This window comes from Lycorma delicatula, chromosome 1 (genome assembly GCF_047948215.1).
Source record: "Lycorma delicatula isolate Av1 chromosome 1, ASM4794821v1, whole genome shotgun sequence".
In the NCBI taxonomy this organism is placed as follows: Eukaryota; Metazoa; Arthropoda; class Insecta; order Hemiptera; family Fulgoridae; genus Lycorma; species Lycorma delicatula.
The window spans coordinates 175,607,098-175,632,976 of record NC_134455.1 but is presented as its reverse complement, the minus strand read 5'-3'; the positions used below and the strand labels follow the sequence as shown (position 1 = coordinate 175,632,976).

The 25,879-nt window shown below is 29.5% G+C and overlaps 1 protein-coding gene across 4 annotated transcripts in view; it reads right to left on the bottom strand.

Annotated features, from left to right (window-relative positions):
- Nucleotides 1–25,879, bottom strand: part of shn (zinc finger protein schnurri) — a 191,641-nt gene that overhangs the window by 70,529 nt on the left and 95,233 nt on the right. For all 4 annotated transcript variants that reach the window (XM_075367637.1, XM_075367628.1, XM_075367655.1 and 1 more), the window contains exon 2: nucleotides 5,759–5,929. In XM_075367637.1, the coding sequence (XP_075223752.1) occupies nucleotides 5,759–5,929 (171 nt within the window). The remainder of the gene's footprint in view (nucleotides 1–5,758; nucleotides 5,930–25,879) is intronic.

The window sequence follows — 25,879 nt, the reverse complement described above, 5'->3', positions numbered from 1 at the left end:
GTAATAGTAATGACAACAATGCTTAGCAGAGAAATTCTATCTTCCCTCTATTTTACCTTCAGGAGAAATTCATCGTCCCCTATTGTGATTAAATACAGTAACATTTTTCGGCAGAATGCCTGTTAATTCTGCACATCAGAAAACTTAACTAACTACTTAATAACTACTACCTTCCATAAATCAAATAACTGTAAAGCACATGAGGTTAAAAATATACCAATCAGAGGTCGCTTTCCTTGCTATTAATGATGTTCACCATTTGGTCAGTCCATATGGTGAACCGAGTGAAGGTTAACTTTTATAGTGTTACATATAACTTGCATTTCCCTAGACTTTGCATGTCAATATGCAACAATACATTCAATTCAGTGAAGAAAGCATTTTGAAACCACTTCACTCTTCATTATTTATTAAATGTGATATAAGATGCTTGCTATTGTTAAGAATAGCTAAACTATTTTTAGAGGTAATTTGTATATCTCGTGTAAGATCGCCTACAAAAGTTCAGTTACAGTCTGCAAACATTTGGTTAGAACACAGTTAATAATATTTAATTAAAGTTATACTAAGTAACACTAAGTATTATTAAATTCATAATTTAATAATCTACATTAAAATTCCATAGACTGATAGATACTTTCAACAATTTTTGTAATTTAAAGTAATATTTTATAATTTGAATTTTTGTGTTCCTAGTTTTGAATTAGCATGATTTTTACTGTATCGCTATGGTTTTACCATAACATTTTGGGTTAAAGCTTTTCTTTGCTATTGAAATTGTACCTTTTCTGTAAATACTATCTTCTTTTTTTTAAATTTGATGTAGGTAAAGATTCCTACATTAGTAGGAATGCAATTTGTTCTCGCATTACATTCCAGTGTGCATTACATTTCAGTTGCCCTTTGAATTAAGTGCGAACTAAAGTTTGAATTAAGTGAACTTAGGTTCTCGCTTATCTTTATAATATACTACGACAGTCAAAATTAATACAATAAATAAAATGTTTATTTATGTAAATAGATCTGCTGTTGATTTATTTGAATTTAAAATTTATACTTGCTAACAACAGTACACGTTACATGTAATCTAGCAACTTTAAAATAATATAGAAAAAATTAACTGAAAGAATAATAATAATAATAATAATAATAAATCAAATAACGTACACATGAACAATACTTTTTTTGAAAATAAAAAGAAATACTGATGAAATTATAAATAAATAATTACAAGTGTATTATTGAAAGACATCACATAAAAAACACTTGAAGAATAGTCCTCAGATTCATATCAGTACGTTTAACCCACAAACTGTCCTTCCCTTGCAGCAAAAATTTTCAACTTTGCTTTGCCACCTTATATAAAACATTAAATTTATACATGTTTGAAAAATATTGAACTATAATTTGTTTTTCTAGATAAGATTTAGCAGCATTAATCGTCCAAGTAAAGAAGGTAAATACTACTAGATAAATGTGAAAACAATTCCTTATGTTTATCATGGTATAATATACCTTTCTCTTATTTGATGTGGTACAATAAATGAATGTATAATACAGAACTTAACGCATTAAACCCCAGTATATTATATTTTAATGGAAACAAAAAAAAAAATTTACTGGTAGCATTACTTATAACATTTGTATAAGTATATGATGGGTACAACATAATATAGGACTTGATATGATGCACTGTTAGCACAGTCAATATGTATGAACCATCAGTTGATATCGACAAGCACATAACTGCTTAATAGATCTAAAAAGATTTTTCTTTTAACTTACTCAGGTAAAGAAATACTGCAGTTTTTCAGGAAATGGATTATTTTACCAAAACACCTTTTCTGGAATGCAAAATTCCAATCTGAAAGCAGTTGTGATTGGCTGAAAAGTATAACTAAGTTAGCAAGAAAGATTTCGAAGTGTAGAGCGGTAAAAGAATAGGAAAAACAATAAAACATTTCCCTTTTTAATAAATTACAACCAATTTTTGGATTCTTGTCTTTTAAACCCTTATAATCTTTTAAAATAACATTTAATATAATACATGCAAAATAGAATGAGATTCTGAATCAATAAGAAATATTTAAAAAATCCTTCACATAAGTAACATGGAGCATGGATAAATTATGGTTATTTAATTTTCAGATCTCATTTCATCCAGGTAAGTTCAAGTCTACAATAGACGCATGTCTATCGTAGACACCTTTTCAAACCTACTAGTATAGTTTCAACTCTTCTAGAATCATTCAAAGACCAAAAGTATTTTAACTGTTAATTAAAGTACACAAAGATTTCATTCAATTATATTTTAAATGTTAATGTACACTTGTACATTATCAGCCAAGAGAAAGTCAACATTGTTAATGTCCAAATACTGTAACCAAACAGGTTAAGTTAAAATCTGTAACATTCAGTAACACTGTAGTTATAATCGGTAACAGTAGAAACTTTAGATATGTAACATTAACATGGTAAAATAATTACACCTTTAATAGAAACATTACATTATTATGAAAAATGATGTTAAAGAAAGCAATGTAACAAAAAAAGGATGTGCAAAATGATAAAACCAGCTTTTCGATTATCCACAATTTTTTGTTAACATTGTACTCAATTCTCATTTTCATGAAATAGGAGTATATAAATTATACTGCGACATATTTTCTTATAAGTTACATTTAAAAAAAATATTACTATAAAAAAGCGTTTTTCATCCACCATCTACGTTAAACATTTTATTTTTGAGTCCAAAAATAATTTTTCGTAATCATAACTAATATCAAACCCGTTAAAAATAAAAAACGTTCTCTATATTTTTACTAATTGTATTCATAAAATCTCACAATGTAAAATTTAAAAAATTATAACGTCATGTTTGCAAAATAGCCTAAATGAAACTGTTGTACTTCGATAAGCAAATATAACATTTCGATGTCATGAAGGCTACATGTCTGGAATATATTTTTTAACGACTCAAAATAAACTAATCAAATCGTTTTTTTTAAATCTGTAAGCTCTAATTTTTAAAAAATGATACTACTAATCATAAAAACTATTTTAGACAATTTTCTCAATGTCGATTATTTAATATTCATTATTCCAAAACGTCATCTTCGTCAGTAGACATGACGTTTCAACTGTCTACCATGTAGACAATAAGTTTAAATAACCCAGAAAAATTTTCATCATTAAACAAAATAAAAATTAAAACAAGACATAAAATCTTTTTGTACTGAAAATAATTTAATTTTATCCTTCTTTGGTTTTCGTTTAAAATAAATTCAACTGTTTAAGTGTTGGCCAATGATAATATTGCGTAATACAATATGTACATCAGTGACTTAAACTGAGTTATACTCAGTTGATTGTAACTTTAACTGTTCTATAAAAAACCTACTTACAATATTTTTATTTTCAAATAACCGTGCTCTTATCGGCTAGATTTAAACAAATTTCTGGTTGAGTAACAACTCAACCGAACAAATTAGCTTTTATGTTATGAAATTCAATGTTATTAAAACACTATTAATTTCTTTAACTATTATATTATACATTTATAAAATATTTAAATTATCTGTCTAAAGATCTATTATGATCGCTCCATAATCGGTGACATAGAATAACCATCATGTAGGATACGGAATGAAATCTGTTAAATAGATTAAACATAATTCTGAGTATTAGATTACCTTTGTTATTGATTGCAGTTAAATCAGCCTGTATTATGACTCAATCTGTGAACGTACCAGGTTGTCATCACATTTCTAACAGGTTGCAGAACTGGCATTTTTCTCATAAGGGTTGTTTTAAAAAAACTTACTCAAGAGTTCCACTACAATTTTATACTACGTCGCAAAAAGCCACACCAGAATACCAAATATAAAGTAACTAAAACGTTACTTTTCTACTTCACATCTATTGAAAAATAATGACACCAAGCAATTAAAAACTTAGTTTACACACTTCTGCTTTCAAACATAAGTAGGAGAACAGAAATTAACGATATCTATATATTCATGACTCTTACAGGAGAATGCATACAAAAAGAAATTTACCAAAACTTCGGAAGAATGGAGTATCATCTTGTTTCGAGAATACTATATAATGAAAATAATAATTACTTTAACAAGTTCAAATCGAATTAAATTAATTAAATTCACATTTACTTCAAATTTTTATTTTCCATGCCCTAAATACTGAAATATAGGATTTTGAAAATTGGGTGTCAAGCAAGATCTAGCCAAGAAAAATGTTATTAATAACCAAACCTTAATTTATAGATATTTTATCCAGATTATACTTACTCAAAACAAATGCTTCGTCCAAATACAGTTTGGTTAGAAAAAAAAAAACACTTCAATAACATTCCGCATCTTGTATGTGAAATTCTCACTTTGTGAGAATATAAACAGGTTAAGATATAAAATCAACGACAATCGAGTACAAATTTTTAGATGAAGTTTTGTAAGCTCAAAATAACTTATTTTACACAATACAAAATACATATTACAACATGGAAATCGATCAAATTTTGTGATTAGAACCGTTTAACATCTTCCAACATTGCTTCAAATAAGCCATTACTTTGGATTTCGTTTTGATGGCGCCACAAGTACTCGGAAATACAAGAATTTAACTGTTCCTTTCTATTCTGAAGCTTTGCAATCGCTTACATTGACACCACTATCCGGGTGAGTGCACCCTTTGTGGATTTACAAGCTCTCTATAATTTACAGTTGTATGACTGAAATTAGCATCAGGTAACTGGGTAGTAACTTTTGTATGAGTGCCACATCGTAAATAAAGGTTATATCTCGATCAATATGTTCACGAATAACCTCTAGAAGGGTTTCCGATAAACGGTCGGGAACATCATAGATGAAATAGCGCCATTTTTTTCAACATATATCTCCGAAGACTCAATACCTGAGGTATACTTAACCGAAAATATATTTAGGTCGCGAGAAACATAACTGATCTATTTCTAAGGATAAATTATTTCAACCAATTTTTCTTAGATTTATTGAAAGGAATTCAGCGCAAACCTCAATCAAGATAATTTTTCCAATTTGTTACCGCATGTCCACCGATTCCTAACTGTAGTAGCCTTTGTCTTTTAAGTACTAAACCGCATTCCGTAACGGATATCAGCTTCATTTACCCTATTTAATAAATTTCGTAAATCATCTAAACTATCATCATCCAGCTAAATGATATTAGCCGCAAATCGAGGATTATTGAAAATCATATTACGCCTGTATCACTTTCGAAGCCCTTAAAAAATTTCTTCAATAAATACTGAAAAATATCAGCAAGAGATTGCAAAACCCAGTCGAGCACATATGTGAACTTAAGCACGCCACCACCTGAACATGTATTACGTTAAGAATAAAAAAGATTATATTTTTTTTAAAATTGCTTCTAAAAATATTGGCACTTATATACTTAATAAGTATATAAGTAATAAGTATGTATATACTTATTACATGATTCAAGTCCCGAACAAGTTCTCTTATTTATGGATTAATCAAACAAACACACCATTTCTATTTAGCCGATTCATCTAATGTGGAAAAAGTTTCCAGGTTTTCAAAACAGAATCATGGTTTTTGTACATTCTTATACTGTAAAAAAATAATAATTCAAAAATACGCATTTGGATGTTCTATGACGCTCCTAGAATCTTAAATCTCTGAAAATCCTGTCGGCGTCCATAAATAGTAACAATAAATAAAATAAATAATTTTGCAATTACCGGTTGTGGTGACGTTGGCTGCACTGGCTGGCGTATTTCTTTTTAGTTTGTTTATTGTTAAAGTAGTTGTACTCGCGGTCGTACTGGCATCACTGTTACTAACGCTACCGGTGTTATTATTTCCCTGATGTAAAGATTCAGACGTGTGCTGGCCGTTGTCCGTTTTAACTCCTGTCACAAACCAAACAAATAAGAATTAATTAAAATATTACAACAATATTTTTGCATAAAACAGTTCTGCGAAATAAATCTTCAACTATCACAATCCACTTTCAACAGATTTGATAAATTATTTCAAAAATTTTTATCTTTATCAAATACTTAAATCATAACACAATTTACTGAACTTTTAACTTTTTTTATGGATACAACTATCATATACACACAAAAACATGACATTAATTACATAGATTTCATACTTTCGCAATATATTGGTCTTGAAATTACTTATTTCAATTCCTTTTCATTATATCTTTCCAGTTTCCCCGTTACGGCTTTTCGTTTATTTCATCTGCCAATCATTTAGCAACGTGTATAAGGGAACATTCCAAAACCGGTTGATGTTTTCCTAGTAAGTGGAAAAATGTTTTTTTTATATTCGCTTTCGACAATATTATTTCATTTTTTTTAAGAAAATTATTTTTTAATTTCAGTAAAATTGAAAAATGAATAATATTATTAATTAAAACTAAAATAATTTTAATAATTATTTTATGCAAATACATAAATTAAAATAAAATACAATCAAGTATACATAAAATTTTATATAATATAAATTATAATATTTCTATGAATTATAATATTTAATGACAAACAAAAAAATTATCTGTTATGAAAATCACAATTTTTTTATTTCTGATCTTAAGTACTGATTAACTGTTTAATCATTTCTAGGTTTTCATTTGAGAAGAATAGAATCCTGCAGTTACGTAAACTATTCGTGACAGCAAAATAGAAATAATCGCAGCAAATTAAAAATTTAATCGTTTTTAATAAATAAATATTTACAAACGAATGGTGAAAAAGGAAATCCACATTCTTTTTTTTTAACAAAACCCATAGTAGTGTACTATTCAGCATTAGTCACAAGGTGGACAACACAAGTGACGTAACACGTGTGCTGCAAGTGAATGACCCTACAAAATAAAATCTGCGTCAACTATTCCACCACAATTTAAATTAAAAAGGTATATATTACTCCTGAAATTATATTTCACTTAAGTATCATCACAAAAATAATTCACGCATTCAACAAAAAGTTTTAAATATCATTATCAGTTCTAAGAAGTGGATAAATACAAAGAAAATCTACCAAACGGTTATTAAAATAAATTTGAAAAAAGAAAGCGCTCACAAAAACCGTTCACAAAACAATTACTTAAAATGTACTCGATAGAATAAATGGTCATTTTGATAGGTAAACAATCGCCATAAGCAAATAATACGGAAAGTTTAAAATATATATACATGAAAAAATATTTCTACCAATATTTATAGAATTAAGAATAAAAACAACTGTCAATAAAAAAAAAATCTAATGTGGACATCACATGACTTCTTTGTACGCCTATTAAATTACATACACACATTTTTTTAAAAATGAAAAGTACTTAAAATTTTATTTCATTAAAAACAACTGATATTCTTTCATATATATATATATATATATATATATATATATATATATATATTTTTTATTGTTATTATTGAATTATTATTACCATATTTTTTTTTTTACAATCAGAGATTAATAATTATTAATAAATCAATATATTTTAATTTAAAAAAAGTTAAAAAAAAGGAGATGAATTCTGATTCGTATCGATGTGCCTTCTCCTTTTAAGATCCAAATATTTCATTAAGATTTCATTTGGCTATAACTCTAGAACCAATGAAAATAAGTACCACATGATATAACGTTGAAAATTTCTCAATGAGTTTATTCTGCAAGTACGAAAAAGTCCAAAATTCACATTTTTTGATCTTGGACTTTTTTGGACACTTTTGGTTCAGTCAATTGCAATCAAAAGGGGGGTGCACAGCTAGATGTTACAACAGTCCTAAATTTCAACATCCTACGACTAATCGTTTTTGAGTTATGCGAGATACATACGTACGTACAGACGTCACGCCGAAACTAGTAAAAATGGATTTAGGGATGGTAAAAATGGATATTTCCGTTGAAATCTGAAAACCGAAATTTTTCGCGATCACAATACTTCCTTTACTTCGTACAAGGAAGTAATAAGCATCGTTTTAGGAAATCCTAATAAAAGCGTAAAGTTAGCTTAGAAAATCTAAAAAATTGAAACCTCTGCGACTTAATTCACATCCCTTATATGTGATTGGATAAGATAAAATATATCTTATCCAATGCTTTTTTTTTCATAAAAAATAAAAAACCATGAAATACAAACCAATCCAAAATATGAAGAAACTTAACGGAGGAGCTTCCGTTTAATGTTCTTATGATATAAAACGGTTGTAAAAGAAATAAAAGTTTTAATCAGTTAAAATTCCAAAATGCTACTAGATAGCACAGTTGTCTCCCCCATCATTGTTCAGTAATGAATTTTCTTCCTCACCAAATAAGTTTCTTATTTATCTAGTTCCTATCTATTACGGATGTTATTTTAAAACGATCGTTTCTAATAATCCAGTTTTGTGACCAGCTTCCAGGTAAACTTAGGCTATAGCCAATATCTCTGGTTTTCTATAATAATACAATGAACGAAATGCATATTTATTCTTCCTTTAAACTTTCTCTACCTATACTAAATTGCAATTCTTTACAAATGAGTTTATAAATGCTCTTTGGTACGGGTTTAGTTTTATCTTTAGCGTTACTGATGACAGAGATCTGTTTTCTACATGCAAACACGGTTGTGATTTTCAATTTTTTTTATTTTGCTGCTATAAGAAAAGACAACATGCAATTTCTTTTCGTTCTTTATTCACACCTTTTTCTCTATTATTCCTAAGAATTATTGCTGTATTTGTTGAATATACTTATATACAGGTGATCGTAAATTATTCAGCGAATTTTAGGACTAATAAAAAAAAGAACAAAGCAATATATTTATATGAGTTTTATTTTTGATCAGGGTATTTCAATCGGTTTTGTTTACAACACTTATTAACTTCAGATTAGTTTCACATGAGCACTTGTTTTGACGTGTAAAATGTTTACAGGATATTCAATTTCACATCACACGTTACGAAGACTATCTGGAGTTATTCCATTAATTACAATCTTCGTTACGTACACTCTATCTTTGATAAATCCCCAAAGAAAGAAATCGAGTGGTTTAACGTCAGGGAATTGTAGCCAGAGAACAGTCCATCACGGCCAATCCAATGTTGAGGAGGTAGTCCCTAACATGTAAACCCAAACTGGTGGTGCGGCGCCATCTTGGAAGTAAACGCCGTAATTTCGATATTCAATTTGCGATACTGCATATCCCTGTGACATCTCTAGATAACTAGCGACAAAAAAAAATGGTCGCATCACTTCATAAGCAGTTAACGCACACCAAACATTAATTTTCGGGATATCACGTTGTGTTAGTCGAACTGCATAAGGGTTCTCGCTACCCCAAATCCTACAACTATGACGGTTAACGTGACTAGAAAGATGGAAGGTAACTTCGTCAGAGAAAATTATTTTTTCTAAAAACATATTATCTTCGTTCACTTTAACAAGAATATCCACGGAAAAACTGTAACGTGATTTATCGTCATCTCCAGTCGCATGCACCGGCTGAATTTTGTCGAATGAAGTTTTAGGTGCTTGGGCAGAACCTTCACGATTGTCGATCGCGGTATTCCCAGTTCTAAACTCGCACGACTAGTCGATTTACCCGGGCTTCTTTGAAAAGTTTATCTCGCTTGATCCAACTTCTTCGAGACCGGGAGGTTTGCCAGCACCTTTTTTTGTGTACTACACTTACTGTATCCTGAAACTGCTGATACCGACGTTTAGCAGTCTTTATTAGAAGTATCACAGGCCTATTCGAAACGAAAAATCTAAGAACAGTAGTAATAAGAGATCCTCGCTTTCATGAAATCATAGTACGCGCATTGTTTTCTCCTGCACGGTAGCCACTGCTCAACTGACGATCCCCTCTGTCATTACATCGCGCCGGCGTGTACATTAAGGCCATCAGTAACTCTAAAATCTACAGTAATGTTTGAAAAAATCAACGCGTGCTGCATTGCTTTGTTCATTTTTTATTAAACCCTAAAATGCGCTGAATAATTTACGATCACCCTGAATTGTAACCTCACTATTTATTGATGATGACTGTTTAACAATCGAATTGAACATCTAATTTTACATTTAATTTAATTGGTAATTCGGTTTTAAACTGCTTTCGTGCTCAAAACCGAAATTACGAAAGTCAAAATATTCTATTCATATTAAGATGTTAAACTGAAACGCCGTAGTAATTTATTTTATCTTATCTTTAGTTTACTGAAATTTTGTCTCTACGACTATTGTCCACATAATTTTAATCATAGAGTACAAACTGTAAATTGGAAAATAAAAAAACCACGAAAACCGTTTACAAACCAAATATAGCAAAACTACCTACAATAACTACCTACCATATAGCGTGGTAGGTGCCAAAACTACCTACAATATAGCAAAACTACTTACTTCAGAATCACAGAGAAAAAGATATGAATAAAGCACGAACAAAAATTGCATATTACCTTTCGTATGGTAGGAAGGTAAAAAGCATTTTGAAAAAAAAACACAACTTTAAACTAATTGCGTTTGCTTTTAGAAAATTAGGTTCATTTACGCCCCTTACTCCAAGAGAGGTATTACATGAAAGGTATCTTTGCTCTTTTGTACTCTTATAACTCCAGAATGACAGTACCGAATTTTATAAAAGTGGGAACAATTGATTCGATCGACTTAATAAAAGTCTCTAGTTATATATGACAATTTTCAATTCTTTTTTATTCATTCAACAATAACAATTGATTCAGTATAATAATTACACATTTAAAAAAAATATTTTATTGATATATAAATTATTCAAAGAAAGATTTAGATTTTAATCGCTTCTCTAATTCTTTTTTACTTGGTATTTATGGCGCTTTAAACCTATGGGTACAGCAATGATTCTGTAAAGGACAAAGATTGTTCATGATGGAGAAAAGTAACAAACATTTTCATTAAAATTAAGTAAAAACTAATATTAAAAAAAAAAATTGTACTTAAGTAATTTCTATATATTTTCTGGAAGCACATTTAAACAATTTTTCAGAGGTCAGTTATTATTAACAGTGAAATTTCGACAACGTTTATTGAGTTCCACTCATAACTGAAGCAATAAGTAAGTTTTGATATATATATACCTCCTTTGATGAAAAGCTTTGTTATAAATATATAATATAAACTCCCGACCAACCCGGGGGTTTCTAAGATACGGGGTCAGATCTTAGAAAGTTCGTATCAGATTCAAACCGTTTAAAATTTCTTACCTAATGAATGATTCTCAATTGGAATTGGATTAAAAAATAAAAATACAGATAAGGGAGCAGAATTCATCATTTACCTCCTATATCTTTAGATGAATAAATTATAGAAAAATACAGCTATTTGATAAGATCTACTTAACAAAGCAAAATTTTAAGCAAGTAATTAATTCAGTTTTTATTATTTTTACAATAATATCTTAACAAATACTATTCATTAGGAGCAGTCGTAATCAAAGACTACCTATATTGTTCATTATTCTCATATTTTACTCTTTAAAAATAAAAAAAAAATAAAAAATGAAATGAAGTGATTAAGTAATATAGTTAACAAAAGTAATACCATATAAAACTTTTTTTTTATAATTTAAATTTAATTAAAAGTAAGTTTCTTTGAGACAGAAAGTCGAACGCGACCAGTTGTCAACATTTTATTTGTATATCTATTCAATTAATACCTGTATACCAGGTAATACATCTGATTCATTTTTAGATACAGGTAATTCCAGAGTATTTAACATCATTTCAAATAACTAACTACAAAAACTAAATATTACTGTATATACTTGTATATAAATACTTCCCCGTCAAGTTACGCATTTTTCACACCCTACAATATCATGAATAAATATAATAAATCCTCTAAAACAGTAAAATTGAAACAGTTGAATCAACAATTCCGAGCTTATATAAATTGTTACATGAGATAAATAAGCAATTCCAGCAATTGAAAACCTACATCGACAGACTATTCTCCAGATTCTGAATAATCTCTTCTTTATTTCTAAAAACGAAATACAGAAAGAGTTAAACTTTTATCTTTATACAATATTTTATATTATTAAGGTTAAATTATATAAATTTAAATGAAGAAATAAAAAGATTATACTTATTGACCGAGAGAAGCGAGACCTGTTGAAACTCGACCTTTTGGAATTACGTATAAGAGATTATAATGCAGTTAGACCCAAACGATTTTTACGAAATTTTGCAGAAACATTTCTGACTATTAGGCGGATCGATGACATCATAAAATTTTCCGTTTCAAAGTGGTGCTATTTTTTTTAGGTACGGGGAGATGAAGAGCCAAGACGGAAGGAATGTTTCAACCGCCAAGCGACCGATAGTTCACCTCCACTTCTAACCTAATCTTGACGTCACACACCTTTCTCGTCTTTCAGTTAGCAGTTAGATGCTTTCTTTATTCCTTCATTCTTTATGTTTCACTCTTAATTTTAAGCCTAATGTATCTTTTATAATTTTTTTCCTCCATCTTATTTTTAAAAAAAAGTGCTTTCTCAAAAATCACCAGCAAGCGATATCTGGTGCTCTTCCTAATTAGTATATAAATATATTTTCATAGTAGCTAAATTTTTCAATCACTTACAATGGACAGCTTTGTACTTCATTTTAATTTTTAATTTATTCATCAATTTCGTTTTAAAATTCAATGTGTTAAATTTAGATAGAGCTAAATAAGTTAAATTCTATTTTTTTTTAATTTGTTAAGCTCATTATACAAATGAGCGTAGTGTACTGTTCACAAATCTATTAGTTATGCCGTAATTGGTTACGGAGAATAAATTAATTTAAAAATTATCTAAAGAATGAAGTTAATAATAATATTTTCGTAATTTTTTTTCAGTCAATAAAATTAAACAAATGAAAATCAAATCAAACAAATATAATTAAATAGATGTGCCATGATTACACCTTATCTGTTTTAAAATGTCGTCAGTTTTATAGTAATAATTCTAGATTTCGTTAATAACTTTGATATGTCGATGTCGCTTTAAAAGAATTTTTTTAATAAAAATGATCCAGGAATGATGCTTTTAAAAAAAAAGTAGTGTTTAATGGTAGTGTTAATAGTCGCCATTAAACACTACTAGTTTTACACTACTTAGTTTTGAAATAATCTTGGAGAAAAAAAGCAGAGAACAAAGCTTACCTTGTTATCATACTCTTATTGTATCCGCAAAGAACACTGTAAACCCTGAAATTTAATTTTAATATAGTTAATTATTAAATAACCATTTTTTTAATGGATAGTATTAAGTTTACACAAATAAGAAATTTGTACAACATAGAAATGTTTTTACTCCTCAAACAGCACTTCCTAAATTGGGATTTTATCAAGATAAGTTGTTGAGCTGTTAATTTACTTCTATGAAAAAAAATACTCTGCAACTTACTACCTAACGCAAGCCTACGAAATTTTTTATTTTAAACCTGTCTAATTTCAAGGAATTAAAACATAATTTATTGTTTTTTCGCACATTACGATTGTACATTCCTTTTCTTTATTAAACCTGGTAACGATCTTTAATTCATTAAAATCACAGATTTCCTAAAATAGAGTATATTCTCCAGATCATTTTCTAAATCAGTATCAGGTATTTTCCCCTAAAGTATTACGTCCATTTTTTAAATTTAATAATTAACTTATATATTTCATTTGTTAATAATTACACTTCATATATTTCATAAATAAATATTGCAATATACACACATACTCATACGGCAGATTTTATTCAAGTCCAAGAAAAAGATGAACGCTTTCTACCTGGAATTCCCGTATCCACTACCGTTGGCGATACGGGATAAGAATCCTCGACAGTAACAAATTTAGGCTTCGCCTAAGTTTTATTTATAATGATTTTATTTTACACGTTTTTAACACACATTTTTATTATTTTCTGCAACAAACGTACGATACAAATCAATGATCTATTTATATAATTATAATTATTATAACTCGCAACTAAAGAAATGACAAGACCACAATAAATATAGAAACGCCCACCTACATAGGAGATGGGATTGGTAAAATGCCGAGGAGTTGGCTAGGGTAAGGAATGTCGCTTTGGTAAGTGTGAATAATGTTCCTCCCTTCATCGGTACATCACAGACTTCTGAACAATTTACAATAGCAGGTTTACAACAGACAGGACGTGGGTTGCGTTGAAAAAGACAGAACTACTCCGCTTATCCTATTTATCTTAAGGATAAATTACCTATGTATTTCGAATAGATATATTCTTTAATTTAATATAACCCATGAATTCTACTTTAACAATTATATAGTAAAACAAAACGGATTATTATAATTTTTATACAGAATATAATCATTATCAGCAAAAGATTTTCAACTTTATAACAAATGTTAAGTACTGGTACACAAAAATGGCAGATCAATGTATCACGACTGTTAGAGTAAAAAGTTTTATCTAGTTTTCTTTAAATGTATCGTACTAAAAGGTGGTATGTAAGTAACAACAGACGATATATTAGCACTGGATAAAAAATGCAGAAAGATATATTCAGGATCATTTTTGCGAAGAAATTTATATACTTCATTTTTTCCTACATCTATTACATCTTTAATTCTAAAATAAAAAGCAAAAGAAATATTTAAAATACTACTTTAAAAATAGCAATGGATAACTCCAGGGTAGGAAATGGATAAAACATTTTTGTCTTAACACACTGTTTTTTTTGCAACTATTAAATAAGGAAATTGCAGTGCTTTCTGAATTCTAAACTGACCATTTTTCCAGTTATTTTTCCCTACCACGGCTTTTTTCTTAATTTTGACTACAATTTTTATTTTAATACGAATACCACGATTAACACAGTCATTATTAATATTATGCGATTCATAGTTTAATTATTATTTTTCTTTTACAATTGCAGTTGTTCACATAGGCATAATATTTCTTTAATGACAATACGTTTGCCGATTTTCCACATAGCTGTTCCTATAGATATGTAAGGCCAAACAAACAAACACACAGACACACACACACACAGAGAGAGAAAGAGAGAGAGAGAGAGAGAGTGTGGGAAAGAGTGTGTGTGTGTCCGTGTATATAAGGCCAATATATTAGATTAAGATTTAAAGTTAGAGTTTAAACGAATGTGCAATGCAATGTTTGCCGAAATGTGAATATAAAAGTCAGAGTCAAGGCAGAGTGTAACAGACTAGAAATAGACGGTCAGAAGGATGATGCTTCATGTACTTTTCGTAGCTCAATGTTCGTAAAGTAAATACTCTACAAAACAGAAAAAACACACAACACAAAAAGAGAAGTGATGAGTGCTTCTTACAAATGAACGAGGGAGATGGTCGTATGGCGTCTACTGAAATATTTGGCACCAGATAACAAATATGCAGACAATCCGCATCGGCAGCACCGCATTAAAAACACACACAAGACGTCCAACGCGTACTATCAAACGCTTTTTCTCATCAACCTGCGCTACCACCTTAAAATATCGTCTACATTTAGACGTTACAAAAAATTTTAATTACTACTAAACGATGAATTCAATACAATTGCAAAAATATTTTGATACAAGATACTACTAAACAACTCACAACAAATGTTCTTTATTTCTCTTTCATTCACGCGCAAAATACAGAAGCGTGCGAAAATAAGGATGAATATTTGCAACATAAACGTTTTTCTTAGGAAATCTTAATTCCAAAATAGTTAAGATAATTAAAACATAATCACGTTCCTGAAGTAATGCGACATTCTTAGATCACAAAATGTACAAATTAATCTGAAACAACTGTTTTTTCCTAACTTTCTCAAATACGAGTACGTACGAAAAAATTCACGAAAATTTTCCAACTGACAAAATTAGCTACACATTAATAATCAATATTGCACAACCCGTATGTTGTTTAATAAAAAATGCAGAGTAACCTATAATCTCTAAGTTGTGGAAAAGTCACGGTGAGCATTATTTTAATCTATGAAAACACAATAATGGAAACAGTAATTATAAGAAGCGCAAGAAAAGATTTAGATCTTTACCGTTATTACCCTTACAAAGGTTTCGTTACTAAAACGAGTTCTTGATAAATTAATCTACAAATAGATAGTTGTGAGCTATTTCTGTAAATTACGTAGATAACTATTCTGCGTAGGCCGTCGCTCGTCTTGCTAGTACCAGCAAATGAAAATAAAAAGACCCAAAAGAAATGCAGGCGAGTGTCATTTTCATTCTACTCATTACATGTACATTTATACAAAAACATGACGCTGAACCCGTAAGTAATACCAAAACTCTACGAGAAACCGACCGTGACTAACGGCCCTTTTTTTACTTTATGTGCTTTACATGTGTTACAACCAAGAGAAAGACTGGGACATGTACAGAATTTAGTACCCTTGTATATCGAGGAACAATGTCCAGACACTGTCTTCAGTATAACCACTAAAATCCTATCATTTCATTACTACAATGAACAGAAAATAGAAAAATTAAAAAACAACAAAAATGTAGAACTGAGAAAAAATATTGTCGCGGTTCGACAAGGATATTGAGAGACTAGCAAACGTAAAAAAAATCTTATAAATGAAATTTATTACTCTAAAATGTATAAAATAAGATAAATAATAGTAATATTAATAAATATATATAATATACAAAATAGTAATTCAAATAAAAAGACAAAATTGATTTAATGAAAATTAAATTATAGATACCAAAATACAGTCCAATTTACTAAAAACTATATTACTAATAGAAATTAATATTGCATAAACAATAAGATAACAATAGAAAAGTGTAAAATACATTTCACGTTTTGCAAGTATTACTACTTTACTATTTACAAAAGCACGAACTACCCTACAGTTTATAAATGGATAGAATACTGTCACTTTCACTCCAAATTACAAATAACTCACCGCACGGCTTATTTTCAATCACTGTCCGAAATGGAATACTCGTGACGCACTCTTCAGTCTTTGTTAATACACGCTTACTGTTATCACACGCTGCACCGAAGTTGGACTTGTAAAACTACTTAATGTGTCCGCTGGCCACCAGCAGTACTTCTACTTCTTGGCCTGTAGAAGCAGTACCCTTTTAATTGTTGATGCGTAATAATTTTCATTTTCCGCGCTCTTACATTTTTCTTTAAGTTCTTTTTTCGGTCCAGCAATCTTTCTGGTCGAACAGCAGCTTTCGGAGATGCCATTGTCTGTATTATAAAAAACAAATCGTTAAACGGACCCGTTATTCTAACTAAAGAACCCTTTCCGATCCTCCTTCTAGATTCTTCTTTCTTTATTTTCTCTCCCTTTCTTGTTGATTGGAAGAAACTCGAAACACTGACCCCATTACAGTATATATATATATGTTTTATCCATAAAATAATCCTGAGTGCTAGCACAACACTCAACCAATCAAATTTAAATGTTTTACTCCATTCAAAAATCCCTTTCCCTCCCTAATAACAGATATTTTAGCTTGTTAAGATTTAGGTTAAACTTCTGGCTCACTTTGTAAGTACTGATTAACCTGATCCAGCTTTTATAACTTGGTACTTCACAAAAAAAATTGCACTGTTCCAAAGACAACAATTATGGATATCTAATTACTCTTCATTGACGGCAAGATTTTTTTTAAAAAAATATTCATGAGATCTATATAAATATGGTCATAAATAAAAAATAACAAACGAATCTAAATTCATTTTTTTTGTAAACTTAATGGCAATTTTTACAAAACTATCAAATTATTAGCTGCCCGAGTTATACATTGTTTTTCTTTTGCCAATGTGCATTAGTTGGCATTCCAGCATTATAAACTAGTCATTTTTAATTAAAAATATCAAAAAGGTAACAAATTCAAATAGTGTTAGATCTACAGTTAAGACTGAAATTACTAATAAAAAGAAAAGAAAAAGAAATATTAAAAGATGCATTAATTTGCTTTTTCGTTAACTAATCTAACTATCCTTCTTGATAATACTAAGAAACAAACGTATAATCTTTCTTTGTCAACTGTTTCTAACAATATAATATCATGTTTTGCGTGAAAAATGTATAATTAGTTGTTTCAAACAATGTGTAGTTAGATTAGATTTGTATATTATTAGGATTCTAATTTGGTTTTTATCTTGATATATATATATATACACACACAAGTATAACTAGTATTTAATGAAACTTCAGTTAATCTACATACACGTAGTAATTCATTACAATCAGGGTATTTTAGTTAATTTTCCATTATTAAGTTCAGTTATTATAACTTATTATATAATTATTAAGAGCCCTCCGGGCTGGTCAAGTAGTTTACTCTTCATCGCAAATCAGTAGTTTCACAGCTGATTTTCGAGGTCGAAGGTTTTGAGGTTCGAATTCTAGAAAAAGCTAGAAAATTCTAGAAATATTTTTCTTTCTTTTTCTGTTTAGCCTGCAGAATTACCGTAGATCCTTTACTAGGATCTAAATACTAGACAGTGGATACCGGTGTACTTTGGTGGTTTCTTCTGTTTAGCCTCCGGAACCACCATAAGGTTTACTTTAGAGGACGAATGCGGATGATAATGTATGAATGTAAATGGAACTGTAGTCTTGTACAGTCTCAGGTCGACTGTTCCTGACATGTGTGTTTAATTGAAACCCAACCACCAAAGAACACCAGTATCCACGATCTACCATTCAAATCAGTATAAAAGTAAATTTGGTCGTTGGAATTCAATTAACCACACGTCTCAGAAATGGTTGGACTCTGTCTGTACAAAATTACTTCTCATTTACATATCATAATATCATCCTCATCTTATTGGGACGTGAAAGGTTTACTTGTTACTAATTAGTTAAACAGATTGCAACTTACACATTAGAAAAAAAAATGATTAAAAATGTAACTTTAAATATATGTTAAACATTAGCAATTTGTGTGTTTTGTAGGCTGTACCGTATAATTTATAGAGTAACATCTTTAAAGTAAAAGTTAAATTAAATTTTTATTATTTTAGATATTTGCTCATTACAATTAGTATTTAAGTTTTAATATTTCATTATTTTAAATTACGAAGGAAAATGCGAAAGCAAAACAACAGAAAAGGAAGAAAATTTAACCTGTGAAAGCAATAATTTCGTATTTTTTAAAACCAGTAATCATAAACAAAAATCTGGATCAGTTTTTTAACGGGGGAAGCTATATATAAAAAAATTGTAAAAATACATATGCATGCATTTTTCAACAAAACAAAGACTAAAGGCTGTTTCATTACTAAGAGTTTAAAAGCAGGAAAGTCATAGAGAAGGCTGTATCAGTTTGATTAGCCGAACAACAGCAGGTGAACAACCGGACTGTAACTGTGATGGAGGACAACACCTGCTGATCCAACAAAACTCATACACACACATGCTCTCACACGCGCACCTGCTGCTGCTACTACAGTACATCCATCTTAGCAGCTGCTGTCAAGTGGCGCCTTAGTGACTACATGAAGAAATCCACATATATAAGCGTATCCATACAAGCAGTTAACTTCAGATTTTAAAAATCATATATATATTTAAACCGTAATAATTTAGTTTAAAATCAAGCACAAAAACAGACATAAAAATGAGTGAGAGAACTTGTAAACAACATATATCGCATAATTACAACTACATAATGCACAATAATAATCGCTTAAAAATTAATTAATTTTTAATTGTAACGTTTGTGGAAAGCCTTCAACTGATTGTAATTTATTTTCAAGCAGGGTTATCCCAAAAATTTATGACACCTTCATGTTCCTTTCTTAGATTGGTCATAATTAAATCACATGTTGACGCGTTTCGGATATATTCCATTTTCAAAACTCGCTGTACCCCAGGCCAGAATTGTGAAGAGTACAGACAGTTTTGAAAATGGAGTGTATCGGAAACGTGTCAACATGTGATTTTAATTAAGACGAAGCATTTTACTAAATATAAATATTACGACGATCTTAGCAAAAAGAAAATTTATTTTAATAATAATTCATATGTTCCGTTTACATAACATTTTTATGTTACTGCTTAAAAAAAGTTATTTTTGTAGATAATTTTTCGGAATTTCTAGCAAACTTATTTAACAGTTTTACTTACAATGTGAACGGGAGCTTTTGTTCATGTTATTCGGATAAACTTAATTCTACGTTCGCTTATCTACAGTACATTACTGTTGTGTACAATAGTAATACACATTTTATAATAAACACACTCGCCTAAAAAATAGAGTTTTTAAGCTAGTGTGTCTTTATAACTCAGATCTGAGTTTTAGACAGATTTCTGAATAAAATGAAATTACGTAAGTTAACAGAAAAGTGTGATTGGAAAAAACGTAAAACCACTCTAGATATTTTAGTTATTATGAAAGTTATAAAGCCTCAAATTCAGTAAAAAAGATTAACACGACTAGTATGACCTGAATTCATTAAAAAAAACCTAACAACTGAAATATCATTATTGCTACTATTTGTAATTAAAACTATTACGTTTTGTCATGTGTCAAATTTTAATTGGCATTTGAAACAGCAAAAATAAGTACGCAACAAACGCGCTTAACTTTTCCAGCATCAGTAGTGAGCTTAAAATTTAACCCTAATTGTTTCAGTAATAAAAATTGAGAATTTATTTATTTTTTACGATTTTCTATTTAAAGAAAATAATTTTACGCGTACAAATAATTTGTTTTTTTTTATTAATAATCAAATAGACGTTACAAATATTAGATCAATTTTTTCCTCTTCATTATCTGCTATTGCGATCCCTAACATGTTAACGACTCATTTAGAAAAAGATAATACGAAATTTTTAATTGTATAGGTTAAAACAATAAAACGACTTTTATATATATTTATATTATACATATTCCGATTAAACTCGGTGTCAGATGTTTTCAAAATTGCCAATAATGCTAACTTTTTTTGTCGATTTCTTAGGTGGAATATAAACTGAATATACACCCCAACAACGTTCACTTTTTTTACCAAGGATTCTTATATTTAAAAATTCAGATAAACACTTTTTCAGCGTTTCTCAAAACGCCGAATGGATAGTAAATTGACAATATTCATCCACCTAATTACTCTTCTGTAACGCAAAGACAACGAAAGTAAAATGGATATTAATCACAATTTTATATCATCGTGTCATTAGCGCAGTTACGAGGCCTAATTTTTATAAACTAATAAAGAATTTCTTAAAATTGGGAAAGAAACATTCGGCTGTACTAATAAGAAAACATACAAAAAAAATGTTTAACAACTTTAAAAAGTTCTTTTTTAAATTTATTATCATCACTCTTGGTAATTTCTTAAAAATCTATTTTAGCCGAATGTTTCCCCTGAGTACGGAAGCCTCCAACATGAAAAACATTTTTTTTATTTTTCAAGAACATAGAACAACGGCCCCACCTCTCAACTTTCATAAAGTCCTTTACAAGTATAGACATAATTGGCTTTTTGTATTTCTCTATTTAACTATTCGAATGTATCATAATACTAGAAATAATTTTTTTTTTATATAAAAATGTGTAAAAAGGAATTTTAAATTTTGGTTATTATTTTTTTTTCAGTAAAAAGAAATAATTTTATCATAAAAATACAAACAGAGTTTAAAATGATTGAATTGAAAACACTTTGAGGTTAAAAATTATTTGCATAACTTGATCGACGTAGCCAGGAAAGTTTTGCAATTCACTGTTGGCTTTTTAATCTGATTAAAAACGCTTCGAAGGGGAAAAAATAATGAAAGAGATTGATTTAACTATAGATAGCTATAATAAAATAACTTCTAAAACAATTAAAGGTACTTCAGAACTACATGAAGATTAAAAATATGCATACGATTAAAAACAGATAACGTGATCATCTAGTAAGAACTGTATATACGTTAAGTCTATGATTAAGCTGTTATTCTCTTCTGATTTTTTTTTCAATAGAACGTAATTTTCTCAACAAGACATTCGCTGGAACAGTCTTCAGTTTTAATATTGCGAGTAACAGAAGAGAGCAAAAGTTTTTATTTCTCCTAACCTTTAAGCCAACAGCGAAATTGGTACTTTTTCGGAATTTCGCAACAAAAAAAAAAATAAAAATTAATTTTGAATCAATGTAAAATGACAATAATTAACATTATTTAAATAGTTTAAATATCACTTTTGTTATTAATAAGTTGTATGTATTGGTTATATTTAATCTTAATTAGATGAGTCTAGCGAGCGAAGCAAGCGTAGGTTATGTTGAAATACGTACGATACATAAATTCGTCGAGACACAGGAATCAACATAATCTAACCAAATAAAGCCTACGTTTGCTTACCTAGTCTACTTAACATTAAAAATAAAAATTATATGTAGTAAGTTGTATACAAAATTTTGGCTGTGAAATTCCGGAAAAAGTACCGAGAAATTTCACAAACCAAAAATTTAATCCCAAAACCGGGACATTACTGAATTATCACATAACCGGCGGATTTATTTCACGATAGAAAATTCACTGGATATTTTCACATCCAGAAAATGCAAGGTAAGCACAGAGCAAACGAACAAATGAAGTTCCCAAACTACATACCGATGATTAAAAGTAAGTCAATTTATTAGACATAAATAAAACTCCAAAATATTACGACTCCACAGCCCTCCCCATTTCCTCTTCTGGGGAAAGAACTACCCACAAGAGAAAAACTAAGTTCTCAGCCAAGATGAATTCATTTACACGTACATGTAAAATATAGTATCACAGCAAAATAAATGATTTTAAAAAATCAATTCTTAGAAACATATCAAATGAAACCGGGTGAAATATTAGGTTTAAAAATAAACAACGATGTGAAAAATGGAGAAAAGAATACGATGATGATAAACAGCAAGGCAAGTTCTAATTGAAGGCGCCGTTAAGACCGATTGAACAGGCTGCTGCCGTTACCGGTTGCCATGCCAACCATCTGACGCCGACACAACCCACCACTATTATAAACATAATACACAAACGGACTAAGGGCCACACATCATTACGACTGGAACCAGATATCATCAGAACGTTACCACCGATTTGTCGGGCAAAGTAATTAATGATCCTGCAGCTGAAGGCTAACAAATCGCTTTAAAAATATTACAAGTTCGAATCAAATATACTGATATTTGTTTTTAATAAACAATGAGGACAATTTTCCTTCTTGTTCGTTACCCCTACACAAGACAAATAAATCCAAGAAAATCATATACAGGTTTGTTTTAATCGTTTTATTACCGCAATCGTTAACTAGTGATGTACAACTCCTAAATTAATTAAAAAAACCGTTAAAATCCTTTTAACTTTATGACACATATTTTGCAAAACTACGCTGAATAGTGTAAATTGTTGCTGAATATTTGATACGTAATTATCCACTATTAATAATAATTAGCGGTAAGATACTGGACTAAAATAATGCTAATTGTGATTTTTTATGATTAGTCTGACTAGGGGTGAGAAAGGGAAAACGAACAAGTACCCAAAAACTAAGCCTTAATAAATAATTTATGGGATAATTTATTTTCTGTTTACCTAAATAACAAAGTTAAAAACATTTTGAGAAGCATGATCATTTTAGTTAGGTTGAAACTAATGTGTGTGTGGGTGTATATATATATATATATATATATATATATATATATATATATATATATATATATATTATTTATTGTTTTATTATTTTTACCAAAAGAATAAATAAAATATTTTCAGAGCTGTTCAACAACTACACAACTGCGATTCACAAAGAAGTATAAAAGCAATTATTTGGATGCCTAAAAGATTAAGATAAACAAGAAAAATTACATTAATGTAATGTTGTTTGTGTGAATATTCAGCGATAACTGTAAAACAAGATCGGTGTGGCCGATTTTAACGATTCGTCGATACACGGATTCAACGTAATCTAACCAAATAAAACCTACGTTCGGTTAGCTAATCTAAAAAAAAACCGTATTTTTATGCAGGCATCAGAAAAGAAAATTTTCAGTGCGACAAAATGTACTAGGTCGGATAAATTACGCGATGATGTTACACAAAAGAAGTTAAGAAATTTCGGTCTTACTGATAAAATCAGACAATAATAAAAGATGGGTATATGTACTAATTAAAAAAAGTCAGAAGAAAAGCTTTGTGTAGTGATTTTACGGTATTAACCTATCAGAAGAAGCAATATAGACAGACCAAGCGTACGTTAGGTTTCGGTAGAGGTTTATTTACGTCTAATCCTTGTCCGATGAAGAATAATCTTTATTTTAAAATGATTATTTATAGTATACTTTTGGGAATTAACTATAGTTATAATAACTAATAACAAAAAATGCACCAGTACGTAATCCACTAGTCAAAAACGTTAATGAAAACAGTATCACGTCCAGTTTAAACTAAGGGTACACATGAGATAGTGAAGCATAATTGGTAAAAAGCAAAGATTAATCGATAAAGCGATTAAAATAAGATCGGTTAAATTATTTAAATCCATTGTATGCACAAATATTGTTAAGTACGAATTCAAGGTACTTATCACAATTTCTTAATTTATATATACTCACACAACAAAGAAAAGAAAGAAAAAACAATATAAATCTGTATTACCGTCTAAAAGTACTACTTCGAAGCACAAACACAACTTACGAAATTAGACATTTTCAAATTTCTAGCAATAAACAACATTTTTTTTACAACTGAAGAGGTTAGTTAGAACCAATAATGTATAATATCTTAGATTTTATGTAATCAGGCAAGCAATCACATAGACTCAGGTAGAAAAAATTCAAAAACACCTGTAACTATCGTACTCATCATTGTACCCAAGCCAGGTATCTGAATCTTTCCAACCCTGGTATGAAATCGGTTCTTCTGAAAAATCAACCGAAGAGAAAAATAATGACAAGACGGTAAATAAGCAAGAAAATTTCTCGTGCACACACACAAGTTTTTTTATCGTGTTTGACAGCTTGCTCATGTATAACACAACAAAGATAAAACTGAAAAGTAATGCGCTGAATTTATTAAACCCCTCACATATTTAACGTTAAGACTACATCGTCTAAAATAAAAAATTTAAAAGAGAACTAGATCTCCCTACTTGATGCGCGCGAGTAGTAGGCGTATCGATCTTTTATCCGGAGGTCCCGGGTTCTAATCCCGGTCAGGGACGGCATTTTCACACGCTACTTGTACTTCATCTCATCCTCTGAAGCAATACCTAATGGTGGTACCGGAGGTTAAAAAAAAATCTCCCTACTTGATGAAAAAAAAATTATTTGGTATTTACTAGCTCAGAGTTTATTTTTATAAGTTAATATATAAATCATTAAATCTGACGTTCTCCGACGATCATCTAAAGAAATGTTTACAGTTAACTCTTTAAGAATATAAAATTTGGAATCAATTCTATGTAGGTTTTTTTAATAGGGATTCGACCCCTTCAAAACTAGAAAAGCCAATTTTTATTTGCTGTGAAGCCAAAATGTTATTATTAAGTGTATAAAAAATATATGTTATAATAAAATATTTCTTGAGAAACATTTTCACAATTTTTTACTGATATTTCCCGTAAAAAAGATTCAGAACCGATAAACAGAGGAATGTCAGGCAATTCGACAAATAGAAAATAAACGAATGAAAAATTCACAGATTCATGTAGGAGTAACTAGCGGAGGTACCTAAGGAGATACTTTAGCCCGTGCGCATCATTATATAAAAGTTATATAGATCACAAATCACGGAACAGTAAGGTTTCCATGTTATTCTTTCACAATATTATGTCATTCATAGTTGAGAAAGGATACAGATCAGAGAAATCAATAATGTTGTAGTTTTT